Source organism: Carassius auratus, chromosome 5, assembly GCF_003368295.1.
Source record: "Carassius auratus strain Wakin chromosome 5, ASM336829v1, whole genome shotgun sequence".
Taxonomy (NCBI): Eukaryota; Metazoa; Chordata; class Actinopteri; order Cypriniformes; family Cyprinidae; genus Carassius; species Carassius auratus.
The window spans coordinates 2,990,224-3,003,363 of record NC_039247.1 but is presented as its reverse complement, the minus strand read 5'-3'; the positions used below and the strand labels follow the sequence as shown (position 1 = coordinate 3,003,363).

Sequence of the window (13,140 nt, the reverse complement as noted above, 5' to 3'; positions counted from 1 at the left end):
TCACATAAACTTTCTTCATTACAGTAAAAATACTAGGATTTTTAAATAAAATTAAATGCATGATGCTAAAATACTTTTACAAACGAAATAAGTAGCCAATTTCCTTTTTACATTAAAGTATTGAGAACCAAGGGAGAATGTGGTTAGTTGTAATTAAAATAATATTGACATTTAAAAATAATATTTTTTTATAAATATTTCATATAAAAAAATATAAATAGCTAAAAAAAAGTATCCAGTTAAAATTCAGCGTCACGGAATATTGTGAAATCCAGCTCCCTCCCATTTCCTCCGGACTATTTTTCCTCATTTGTGCAGCTGTGGTGTATTCATCCGCGCGCCGGTCAGTATATAAACGGCTGTAACTGAATGCGTGTATCCTTCCGCTGAGCCGGTGTGCCTCTGCCGCAGCACGCACATCTGACGGCCCACTCAAAACCACGCGTTAAATCTTCTCTTTAGAGTTTTCTGTGACAAATCTCTTCCTTTCTAACCGAAATCGTTTTATCTGTCGTATTTTGTGTGTGTTTTGAGCGGAGCTGTTTGTGTTTTATTCGGCTAGTCATGGCTGACATCGACAAACTCAACATAGACAGCATCATTCAGCGCCTGCTCGAGGGTGAGTCGATCAAATATTGTTATAAAAAGACAGATCATTTAAAAAGTGTTCTTATTGTAGCATATCGATATGTCTATTACTGATTTATCCGCTATCAGCGTCGTATTTCGAGCTGTTGAGCTGAGCTAATACGTTTAGCTTAGCGTTAGCCGCTTAACGTAACGTTACTGACATCAACGTCTATGTTTCAAATACATTAAAATAACGTTAGATTTCCTCTCGAGACACGTTCAGAAGCGCGCCAAAGATGTCAAACAATGCAGTCTACATAGACAGCTCGCTTGGTTTTGAGACACAGCCGAGCTCCTCGCGCGGGTTTTGTGGTTAAAATATAAAAATACACTATATAATGCTGAAAATGTATGTTATACACTTATATAAGGCTCCCACATTCATTAAAAACCTGGAAATGACAAAACTGTACTGGCCTGAGTTAGTAAAAATAAAATAAAATATATTTAATTGCTTTTTGAGACTAAATATTCAAAAACATTAATTTTATTTTCTGTTCTGACTCTTATTATACAAGTGCATGTTTCATAATGTTATTGCTTTATTGTATTGCATTATCATAAAGCAGTAAAAGTCGTTACTGCAATAAATGCCTTGCTACCATGCAAAAAAAAGTTTTATTGTATACAGTATTATACTGTAATAGCAATCCTTCATGATAACGAAAGTTTTTACGTAACTCACTTCTGGGTTCGGTTATGTGCAGTATTTTTGTAGCTTTACATTGCATTAGTTTTTAACATTGTAGAGATGCATCATCTTTAGGAACGTAAACATGGATGTTCAGAACTCAGATGCATTAAAGAACAGAACGTACACACCTTGAATCATTTTCACACATGCATTGCTTTTAAGAAAGACTTTTTTTGCTTTGTGTCCGAGCCGGTCGTGTGTTTTCATGCGGGCTACTCTATAAAGCTAACTGTGTTTCTCAGAAGCCTCTCCCTGTTTTTTCCACCTCGTCAGAGTTTAGATGTAGCCAGTTGCACCACCTGCATGTTTATTGCTTTACAGCCTAGAAACGCGGCCGGGGTGTGAGGACTGCACCTATATCTGCCCGCCGTCGCCCGTTATTAGTACGGCTGTTCCCTTGGCAGTCTGCTCCTGTTACATAACCACACCCACTTTAATGCCGCCCGATGTGTTGCCAAAACCTGCTTCCTGGTTCAAGGGTGGAGGATATCAGTCCAGGAGAGCGGGTCCTTCTCAGATTCATGAATTGAAGAGTTTAGGATATGCTCAAAGGAATAGGTCTAGTTCACTTAAAATGACAATTTATGGAAAAGGGAACCCTCAGGTCATCAGAAATGTAGATGAGTTTATTTTATTTTTCACTTGAAATTTAGCTCCGCAGTAGATGCTCTGCAGTGAATGGGTGCCGTCAGAATGATAGCTGATAAAAACATCACAACACTCCAGTCCATCAGTGAACATCTGGAGAAGACAAAACCTGAAACACATCCAGCATTAAGATGATTTTAACTCAAACACATAGAGTCTATAATCCAGAATAACACTTCCTCCAGTGAAAAAGTGTTCTGGTCTAAATCAGGAGAGAAATCTGCACTGATCAAACACAGCCAAAAACAACTCTCAAAAAATATGTGCCTGGATTTTGATGTGAGAGACAACAGCAGATGCACTTTTTCAATGGAGGAAGTGTTATTATGGATTACATATTCGTATATAGCTTGTTGGTGCATAAGCAATGAGCATTTGTTGTATTTTTTTTATATTTTGCTAAGGACTCAAGTTGGAAGTGAAACTCTTGAGTACTTCAAGTACCTTCATGAAGCTCTGAAAGGTTTCATTGCACAAGCTCAACTTTAAAGACGCTTTCCACACTATTCAGCTGTTGTGTAGTGTTGTTCATACAGTATGTGAGCTCACGAGGGTGTAGTTTGGTATGTGTGTCTCGTCACAGGGAGTTTCAGCTGGTGCATTACATGGCAGTGACTTCACCCGCATAACTCAGACGAGTTCGTCCAAGCAGTTGAACTCCAGCATGCGTCATCTTCTGGCTTCATTCACTGTAAAGCTCCAACCTCGATAGCCGTGCACCACGTTCTGTGTGTTGCAATCACTCAGAAGTTTTTGGGTGGATCTCCCGCCGTTGTCAGCTGTGTTGTCGGTGTAGTGTAGACAAGTTTTGAGGAGCACTGACTCACAGTCACCGTCTGAAACCTCGTGATGTGGCCGATCTGTGCTCCAATGTTGCGGCTTTCAAGCTTTTTAAGGAGCAATTTGTTACATAAGTAGCAGATTATATAATTTAGCATTTACGAGCAGAGTTTTGAGTGTCACGAAAACAATGAGGATGTGAATTAAGGTGACGGCAGTCTTAAGACCGAAACAAAGAAAACACTATTTTACATCTGCATCCAAAACATAGTGACGTCTATCAGTATTTAAAGGGCCGGTACACTCAAATGCTGACTGTTTTCGTTATTTGCATGAATGATTCCTTTAAGAAAGGTTCAGCTAATGGTGATGAAGTGACTTGACATCATCTCGTTGAATAGCCCTTTGCTCATTGTTGTGGAGTGTTTCGGACAGTCCTCTCTCTCTCTCTCTCTCTCTCTCTCTCTCTCTCTCTCTCTCTCTCTCTCTCTCTCTCTCTCTCTCTCTCTCTCTCTCTCTCTCTCTCTCTCTCTCTCTTTCTCTCTCTCTCTCTCTCTGTTAGAGTTTGTTGACATGGAATGAGATTATGAAGACAGCCAGTGGAAACTCATTTGCTGTAAATGACTAATATATTCCACTTTTTTAATACTATTATACTGTTTTTTTTTAATATATATAATTCATATATACACACAGCATATTTTTTTTTGAATCTAGTTGTTGCTTAAATTGTTCAAAATATTAAATAATAGATTTAAATAAAATATAATGCATTTAATATTTTAGTGTTATTGTTTTTAGTTTTTTATTCATATTAAATAATATTCAGTATTATATATGTATATATCAGAGTATTTTGTTATTTTATTTATTTTAAGTGTGTATTAATATTTTTCATAATCATTACGTAAATCAATATATTTTTAATTCTTTTTTTGTTGATTTTAAAATTAATATTCAGATTAAATGTATAATATTTGTCTATGTATTTCATGTCATTTAATGTACAAAGGGTTTTATTTTTGTTTTTATTTTAAAGAGATTTTTTTTATAATTTTAAATGTTTTGCTTTAATTTTTATTGAACCCCAGTTTGGGAAACGCTACTGTAAATGTAAATCCCCACAGTCTTACATCCTGGTAATTATGTTGTTTTTTTATATCACAGAAGCTCTATATTGCAACATATTACTGCTGTTTTAGTTGGTACTTCAGTGGGAAAATACTTAAATATTAACCGTTTCAAGCGTGTGTATTTGGATCATCCAGTTAAATCCTGTGTTTGGTACGTTGTGTCCTCCATAACTTTCCGTTATCAGCAAAACAAGCTTCGGTCCAGAGCTGCAGAGCTGTGTGCCAGTTGCTCAAAACACGGGGTAAAAATAGAAAAGCTGGGCAGTAACAGGCCGTCGTGGAGCACAGGCCAGCCTTTATTCCCTGGAGTTCCAGCGCAATAAAAACGAGATCGATGTGAAAACTGCCAACATTGTGAGCAGGCAGAAGTTGTTAGTGGGGAGAAATGGGACTGCGGGGTGATCCGTGTGCTTTCCACATTAGGGATGAATCCTGTAGGTCACTTTGATCCTCTGTAAGTAGGGCATGTCTGCAGACAGGAAGACGAACCTAACCTACTTCCCTTCCCTGTGCTGACGGATCACAGAAAGGCCATATTTATCTGCATAATGCCACGGTTCTCTCCTGTTTGTCCTAAATAACTACAGGTTAAATTGCTCTGGTTTCGCAACTCTGGACGCACACTTGCGAGAAACGATTGCTCAACTAACCAGATAATTACATGAACTATGACGTCTGATGGGGATTGAAGTGTTGGCTTGGATTGATAAATTGTCCACATCTTTGTTTTATCTTCCAGCTGTAGGCAGAACTTTGGACCAGGATTATGATTAAAAACTATTATTATTATATTAGTTTTATTATATTATTATTATATTATATTATATACTCATGCCTTAATTTGATTACCTAAAAAAAGTATATATTTTTGTTTATTGTTTTAAAACCTAAATCCAAAAAAAGAGGAACAATGTCTGAAAAAACAACAACATCAAAGAATTTCATAAGGTCCTGTTATTGTAAACAGTTTAACTAAATTGTTAAATATTTATGAATTCAGTTGATTAGACACACATTTTGAATATTACAATTTAAATAAACCATTAAAAAGGAATTAAGAAACACAAAACACAGACTTTGAGCACACAAAATATATATATATATATATATATATATATATATATATAATATAAGAACCTTTAACGTATTTCAGTTAGTTATCAAGACATCATTTCACATTATTATTATTATTATTTTAAGCTTAAGTGCTGAAATATACGTTATACACCGGATAGTTCTGGTCCTTGATTCTGATTGGCTGAGCTGCGTTCGAAGCTGTTGTAAATTACTCTACAAACACACACCTTTGTTTATTTTTGTGTGTTGCTTGGCAACCACTCTGTTACAACAACAACTGTTTCTGAGGAGCTACATAGTTTGGTGATTAATACCATTACACGATTTGCTCTGTTTTTGTGAAACCTTACATGTATGGAATAACAGTTTTATAAAAGCAGTAAGCCCCGTGAAGCCGTGGTTTACAATTAATTTATAAAAGACAAGGGGTTTTTATAACCGTGCCTAACAACGCCTCTTAGCTGTTATAAATCCACTGTAAACCACAGCTTCACGGGGCTTACTGCTTTAATAAATCACAAAATTGATATATAACAAAATGAATAAATAAAATTGCAACAATTAAAATGTAAAAATATATAATAGGAATTATAATAGTACATCAGTGATACTATAATAAACATCAAGTGTCTTGAAAACAATCACTGCGCTCTTATGTTTTTCCCATGGGACTGGTCAAAGAGTCGACGCATTGCTTTGGTTAACTGTGTGTGTGTTTGTGTGTGTGTGTGTTTGCAGTGAGAGGCTCGAAGCCTGGCAAGAACGTGCAGCTGCAGGAGAACGAGATCCGGGGATTGTGTCTGAAATCCCGCGAGATCTTCCTCAGCCAGCCCATCCTCCTGGAGCTGGAGGCACCGCTGAAGGTCTGCGGTGAGTAACACAACCCTGCTGCTAAGCTTCAGCTTTAGCCGGTCGTTTTGTTGAAATAGTCAGCTCTCCTCTCCTCAGGTGATATCCACGGACAGTACTACGACCTGCTCAGGCTCTTCGAGTACGGAGGATACCCACCGGAGAGCAACTACCTGTTCCTGGGAGACTATGTGGACCGAGGGAAGCAGTCTCTGGAGACCATCTGTCTCCTGCTGGCCTACAAGATCAAATACCCCGAGAACTTCTTCCTGTTGAGGGGAAACCACGAGTGTGCGTCCATCAACCGCATCTACGGCTTCTACGACGAGTGTGAGTGTCCAGACACTGTGCTGCGGTTTCAGTGATGCCGAAGATGCGCTATAATAATAAAAATAAATTTCTTTTTAATAAAAAAAAAAACAAACTAACAAAAAAAAAACCGTGTTTCAAAAGAAGATATTTTGAAAAATGTTGGTTTCCGAACAGGTCACCAATGACTTTCATAGGATTTTAAATTTTTTTTCCTACTATGGAAGTCAGTGGTGACCTGTTTGGAAACCAACATTCTTCAGAGTATTTTCTTTGGTGTTCGACAGAAGAAAGAAACAGGTTTGTAACAAGTGGAAGTTGTCAATGTTTTATGCCATTATTTGATAACCACCATTTTTTTTTTTATGAATTAATTTGTTACATTTATAAAAACCACAAAAACTGAAAGCGCGGATTTTCTGAAAAAATAAAAATAAATTGTAAACATTAATAAATAATTAAATTGTTAACATGTTATTAATTCAATTTATTAGACATGCTTTTGTGATTATTACTATTTAATTATGCCATTAAAATGGAATATAGGCTCATTATAACGGAATACACAGAATTTGAGGAAAATAAAAGATTTCATAGGGTCTTAAAAATAATAAATTGTTTATGTATCATCTGAAAGCTGTATAAATCATCTCTCCATTGATGTTTGTTCGGAGGACAATATTTGTCTGAGATACAACTATTTTGAAAATCAGAATCTGAGGGAGCAAAAAAATCTAAATATTGAGAAAATCATCTTTAAAGTTGTTCAAATGAAGCTCTTAGCAATGCATATTACTAATCAAACATTACGTTTTGATATTTATGGTTTGAAATTTACAAAATATCTTCATGGAACATAATCTTTACCTAATATCCTAATGTTTTTTTGGCATAAAAGAAAAATGTATTATTTTGACCCATACAATGTATTTTTGGCTATTGCTACAAACATACCCCAGAGATTTAAGACACATCTATTATTTTATTTAGTTTATCTTTGTTCTAAAATAACTAAAAGTAGAGATGGATAAACTAAAACATTTAAAAATTACAAAAAAATCAACAAATTACTAAAACTTTTGTCTTTTTTTTTTTTTTTTTTTATAAATTGAAAAACATGATTTTGTGTTAAGGTGTGTGCTGAAATCCCTAATCCTGCTAAAACACTGGACCATCGTGGGAATATAATCTGTAAATGCATGTCCAGATTTGACTGTGTTTAGCCGTGTCTTAAACTCTTTTATAAGAGCAAGACGTGCACTGTAAACAGCACTCGTTCAGTGCAGAATTAATTATTGAGCATCGTGGAGAGTGAAAGGAACCAGAGTGTATTTTTAGCAGAGTGTGTTCCTCTAGAGCTCTTCTTCTTTTTAATGTGAACTAGTGTTAAATAATGAATCCTGCAGGTGATCTCAAACTCATGCTTGTGTGTTTAGGCAGGAGACGCTACAACATCAAGCTCTGGAAGACGTTCACAGACTGCTTCAACTGTCTGCCCATCGCTGCCATCGTGGATGAGAAGATCTTCTGCTGCCACGGAGGTGTGTGTGTGTGTGTGTGTGTGTAGATAACCAGAGAGACTTTCACCTGCTGAACAAGCGCTGGCTCTTCTGCTGCGTGGAATGTCATGAGTCTGAGTTTTTATGGTATCCATTAACGCTCACACTTTTTACAAGGGCATCTATACAAAATATTGTACACAAGTCTGAGTCACATCACCGGTGTTTGGTCACGAGTCCAAGTTTAATTTCAAATCCATTTGTTAGTCTCTTTCTGTACGCAGGTTAGTTTTATAAACACTGTTGCTGGACATTGTTCATACATTATATAAATAAATATATACATGCATACATTATACAATTATATAAAATACATTAAAAAATGTAATAGAAAAAAAAAAAAAAAAAAAAAAAAAAAAAATATATATATATATATATATATATATATATATATATATATATATATATGTATATATGTATATGTGTATATATAGGTATAGGTATATATATAGGTATAAAAAGTTAAAATATATTTTAAAATATATATTTTCAATTAAATATACACTACTGTTCAAAAGTTTAGTTTGGTAAATTTTTATAAAATCTTTTTGAAATAAGTCTCTTATGCTCACCAAGGCTGCATTTATTTGTTAAAAAATACAGTAAAAATTGTGAAATATTACATAATTTAAAAAATGCTGTTTTCTATGTAAAGGTAACTTAAAGTGTAATGTATTTCTGTGAATCTCCGCTGTATTTTCAGCACCATTCCTCCAGTCTTCAGTGTCACACAATCTTCAGAAATCATGAAAATATGATGATTTACTGCTCAAACATTTGATTATCATCAATGTTGAAAAGAAACAATATTTTTGTGGAAACTGTGATGCATTTTATTTTTCAGGATTCACAGATGAACAAAGTTAAAAAGAGGAGCATTTATTTGAAACAGAAATCTTTTGCAACATTCTAAATCTCAAATGTCACTTTTGACACATTGTGTCCTTGATTAAAAATAAATAAATATGCAATTTAACTTAAAATTAATATGTAAGCGAAAAACAAACTTATGCTACTGAATTAAAAACAGTATTTAATGAACTATATTTGTTACAAAATGATACACATTATATCGTAGTGCCCCCCCCCCCCCCCAGTCATTAACACGAATGTCCTTATGAACTAATCGCTAAAGTGAATCAACCTCCTAATGCTTCAGTCCTCCGTCAGATGATCTTTCTCTTCAGATACATGACGCATGTAAAACGAGAAGCCTGAACATCTGCTGTTTAAATCATCTTACTTCATCAGTTTATGATTTGCAGTGACATCATCTGCGTCTCGTGTGATCCCTGAACGGGTGCAGCGTCTCTGGGAACCTAATCTCCAGCGCTTTCTGCTGTTCCTCAGGTTTGTCTCCTGATCTTCAGTCCATGGAGCAGATCAGAAGGATCATGAGACCCACAGATGTCCCGGACCAGGGTCTCCTGTGTGACCTGCTGTGGTCCGACCCGGATAAGGATGTGTTGGGATGGGGCGAGAACGACCGGGGCGTGTCCTTCACCTTCGGAGCAGAAGTAGTGGCCAAGTTCCTCCACAAACACGACCTGGATCTGATCTGCAGGGCTCACCAGGTGAGGCAGTGTTTTTTTTATTGAATACATGATTTTTTTTTAAAGAGTTTTATTGCAGTTTTTGTTTGCTCACACAGTTATGATGCTGAAAATTCAGCTAAATAAATCATATTTTTAAGTATATTAAAATAGGAAACCTTGGGATCTGCCTTGACTTCTTACTGATCCCAAAGTTTGTAACAAAAATGTTTGTTCTAAATGTTGTCCTTTAGTAAATTCTTGTCTTTTTTTTTTTTTTTTTTTTGCCTGTATAATTTTTATTCATTTTATTTAATTTTTTTGTTTTCTTTATTTTAGTTTTTTATTAAATGTATAAAAATGAAAATTATGTCTTGGTAACTAGCTGAATAAAAAAAAAAAAAAGTGTTTTATTCCAGGGGATTTTTTTTTTATTAACTTATTTTTTAAAACAGCTTTGAATGTTGTAACTCTCCAGCTGTGATTCGGTGAAGTAGTGAGTTGTTTGACTGATAGCTGCAGCTCCTGAACTTCCTCTTCCTGTGTGTGTGTGTGTGTGCGCAGGTGGTGGAGGACGGATACGAGTTCTTCGCCAAGCGGCAGCTGGTGACTCTGTTCTCCGCACCGAACTACTGCGGAGAGTTTGACAACGCTGGAGCCATGATGAGCGTAGACGAGACCCTGATGTGCTCCTTCCAGGTGCGTTCAGTCCTGCTCTGATCCTCTGATCGAAATCCACTCGCATCTAAACCTTACGTGTGCAGCCAGTCCCAGATACTCCAGTTTAAAAAACTACAAAAAAAAACAGTTTAATGCATCTTAAACTGTTAAAACGAGTGAGAAAAGATGACATTAAAAAGTGCATTAAAAAGAATGTAAATCAAGGACCTCTGATAAATACTTTCCCTTTAAAAGACATGTATAAATGCTATTTAAATCCAAATCGCATTCATTTAGATTTACATAAAAAATGCATGCAATACGACCATAATCCAGTGACTACTCATGAGATGAAACGACATACATTTAGTTTATAATGCATTATGCATTCATCATAGTGTGTTATAAACGTAAGTGTTGCATGACACAAAGCTGATTCAGACTTTCACGTTATTCAGCTCGATTCATGTTTAATCTGCAGATTTTGAAGCCAGCAGAGAAGAAGAAACCCAACTCGAGTCGTCCAGTGACTCCTCCGAGGAACACAGTCCCCAAACCGGCCAAGAAGTGACCCCCGCGGCCCACTGGACTTGTATCATACGCTCTTCATGTGTCTCGGATCAGGAGTGGCTCTGAACCGTCCACCACGTCTTTATTTCGATTCTTCACGTCCTTGTTTATCGTCCCGAGCGGAGCGTTTTAATTTCACTTCATTTCCGAGGCAAACAGTCTCTAATTCCCACTTCAGGACGACGTATCTTCTGGATTTTTAAATCGACACGTTTGAGATGATTTGTGACCACTGTGAACAAACCAGTCTGTTTTTATGCACCTGTTGCTTATTTTTGGTCTGGTGAATGTGCCATGAGGTTTGATATTCAGTCCGCTTTTATCATTTTTGAGTCTTTTTTTTTAATCTTCATGATTGCGAACGGATGGATGTTGTGAAGTGTATGAACTAAAACGTCCTCTTTCTTTCTTTCGACGCGATGCCTTGTTTTCTTCATTGCGTATCATGTGAGGTTTGGGCATGTTGACTTCTGGATCTCTTGTGTTGCATGCGTTAGTGTTAGAGGAACAGGACACAAGGTTCGGCTTCTCTCAGGGCATGCCACCTTCAGCATGTCTGCAGAATAATGTAGCTCCTCATCAGGTAAATCACGTCAGGAAAACCTCTTTTCTTGCAAATTTCTACAGTATTTCAAATAGATTCTGTTTAACCCAAACTCACTGTAAATATACAGGACACGTTTTGTTCAGTCTTGGCAATAATTCAGTTTTCCACACTATAAATAATTGTTATACTTGGAGAATAAATCGAAGGGAGATGGAAACACTTTGTTTGTTTGATTGTTCATTTCAGAAATGTATTGAATTTAAAGGGAACATGAAATCAAAACTGATTTATTAATGTTATTTACTTAAGATATATATATATATATATATATATATATATATATATATATATTATTGTGTTCCCGACAATATTCAGTGTTCTTTTAGATGTTATTTTTGCATTTTGAGTTCAGAAAATAAGATCTTAAATGTTAAGACAATATTTGAGAACTTAGTTGTTCTTTAGAAAATATTACAAATATTTGAAAACTTAAGATACATTTAAGAATGTTAGGAAAATATTTGAGAACTTAATCATCTTAACTTAAGTTGTTCTTTAAATATTCAAGAACTTAAACGTTCTTAAAATATTGGAGAACTTGGGTGTACTTTGAAAAATATTTGAAAACTTGAACGATATACTTCAGATTAACAACTAATTTTTTATTTTTAAATATGAGAACATAGACGTACTTAAACTTAATAATAAAAATGTTAATACAATTTTTAAAACAAAATATGTACTTGTATTTGCAATCGTAAAAATATTTAAGAAATAAAAATATTCTTTAAGAAAATATTGGAGAACTGACTTAAAAAAAAATCTAATTGAAAACTTAAGATGTTCTTAGAAAAATATGTAATGTTAATAGAATATGTAAGAACTGAAAAGATGTACTTGTATTTGCAATAAAGTTAAAATATTCAAGAACTTAATCTTTTAAATTCTGAAATATTTTAATATTTAACTTAAACTCTTTACAATAGAAAACAAAAAATAAGCAAATATTCAACTTACATTTTCTTGAATAATGAGAACTTAGATGTTCTTAGAAAAATACTTAAGAATTTAAAAAACTGATAAGATGTACTTAAGAAAATATAAAGTGTAAAATATTTCAGTAGAATAGAAGATTTGAAGATGTACTTTAAATATTTGCAATTAATTTTAATAAATCATATATTTAATTTTTTAAAAAAATTCAATAACTTTGTTTACATTTTTGTTTTAAGGTTTGCACGTGGAACATGATTTGTTCGAAGGAAAAATTAATCTTTGTAATGTTCATGATGACACTAATAACTTTTCCCCATTCACTGAACCTCAACCTACATTTCTTTTAATATTTCAATCTGAAATAAAAATCAGTACATGAAAATCTGACAATAAAATATAACCGTTAAAATGACTATTAAAACATGAAGTGTTGCATTATTTCTTTATTATATAAACAAATACATTCTGTATTAAAATAAAACAAAATGATTGCAAAAATTTGATTCATAAACAGATCTGTGCAAATTAAGTACGATTCACAAACCCTTTATAGTTTCTCAGCCATCGTTTACAATGGATATGCATATAGTTTTCACGAATGTCTCGATGTCTATAAACCATCTCATAATCAATCCTTTATTCCTTTATCAACCGATGCACAAAGAAAGACCATGAAAATGTAAATCAGTCATTGAGATTTGATCGTCCAGCATTATGAATCGTGGATAATTGAATTAAATGCTCGTTCACATTAAAAAGTAGTTCACATGGAAATGTGCTGTAAATGTGCTCATGCCCAGACCATCAAAGATTAGGAAGAGTTTGTGTCTTCATCAGATTTGGAGAAACGCAGCATTGCATCATGTGATCACCAATGGATGTGAATGGGTGCCGTCAGAATGAGAGTCTGATAAAAACATCACAATAATCCACAGTCCATCAGTGAACATCTGGAGAACATAAGATGAAACCAATCCAACATTAAGATGCTTTTAGAGAGTCTATAATCCAGAATAACACGTCCTCCAGTGAAAACGTGTTCTGGTCTGAATCAGGAGAGAAATCTGCACAGATCAAGCAGCGTTTACAAATCAAAAACCGCTCAATATAAAACAAGTTTTTTACTTCTAAACACATCTTTTGTCTTCTCCAGATG

General features: G+C 34.7%; 1 protein-coding gene across 1 annotated transcript; it reads left to right on the top strand.

The window, feature by feature from the left end:
- The first annotated feature begins 371 nt into the window (after positions 1-371).
- LOC113070852 (serine/threonine-protein phosphatase PP1-gamma catalytic subunit B-like) lies at positions 372-11,208 on the top strand. The gene is made up of 7 exons (XM_026244261.1): positions 372-619; positions 5,701-5,832; positions 5,911-6,141; positions 7,557-7,661; positions 9,030-9,253; positions 9,776-9,910; positions 10,353-11,208. The coding sequence occupies exons 1-7, from the start codon at positions 565-567 to the stop codon at positions 10,440-10,442; spliced, it is 972 nt and encodes a 323-aa protein (XP_026100046.1). The 5' UTR covers positions 372-564; the 3' UTR covers positions 10,443-11,208.
- The last annotated feature ends 1,932 nt before the right edge of the window (positions 11,209-13,140 follow it).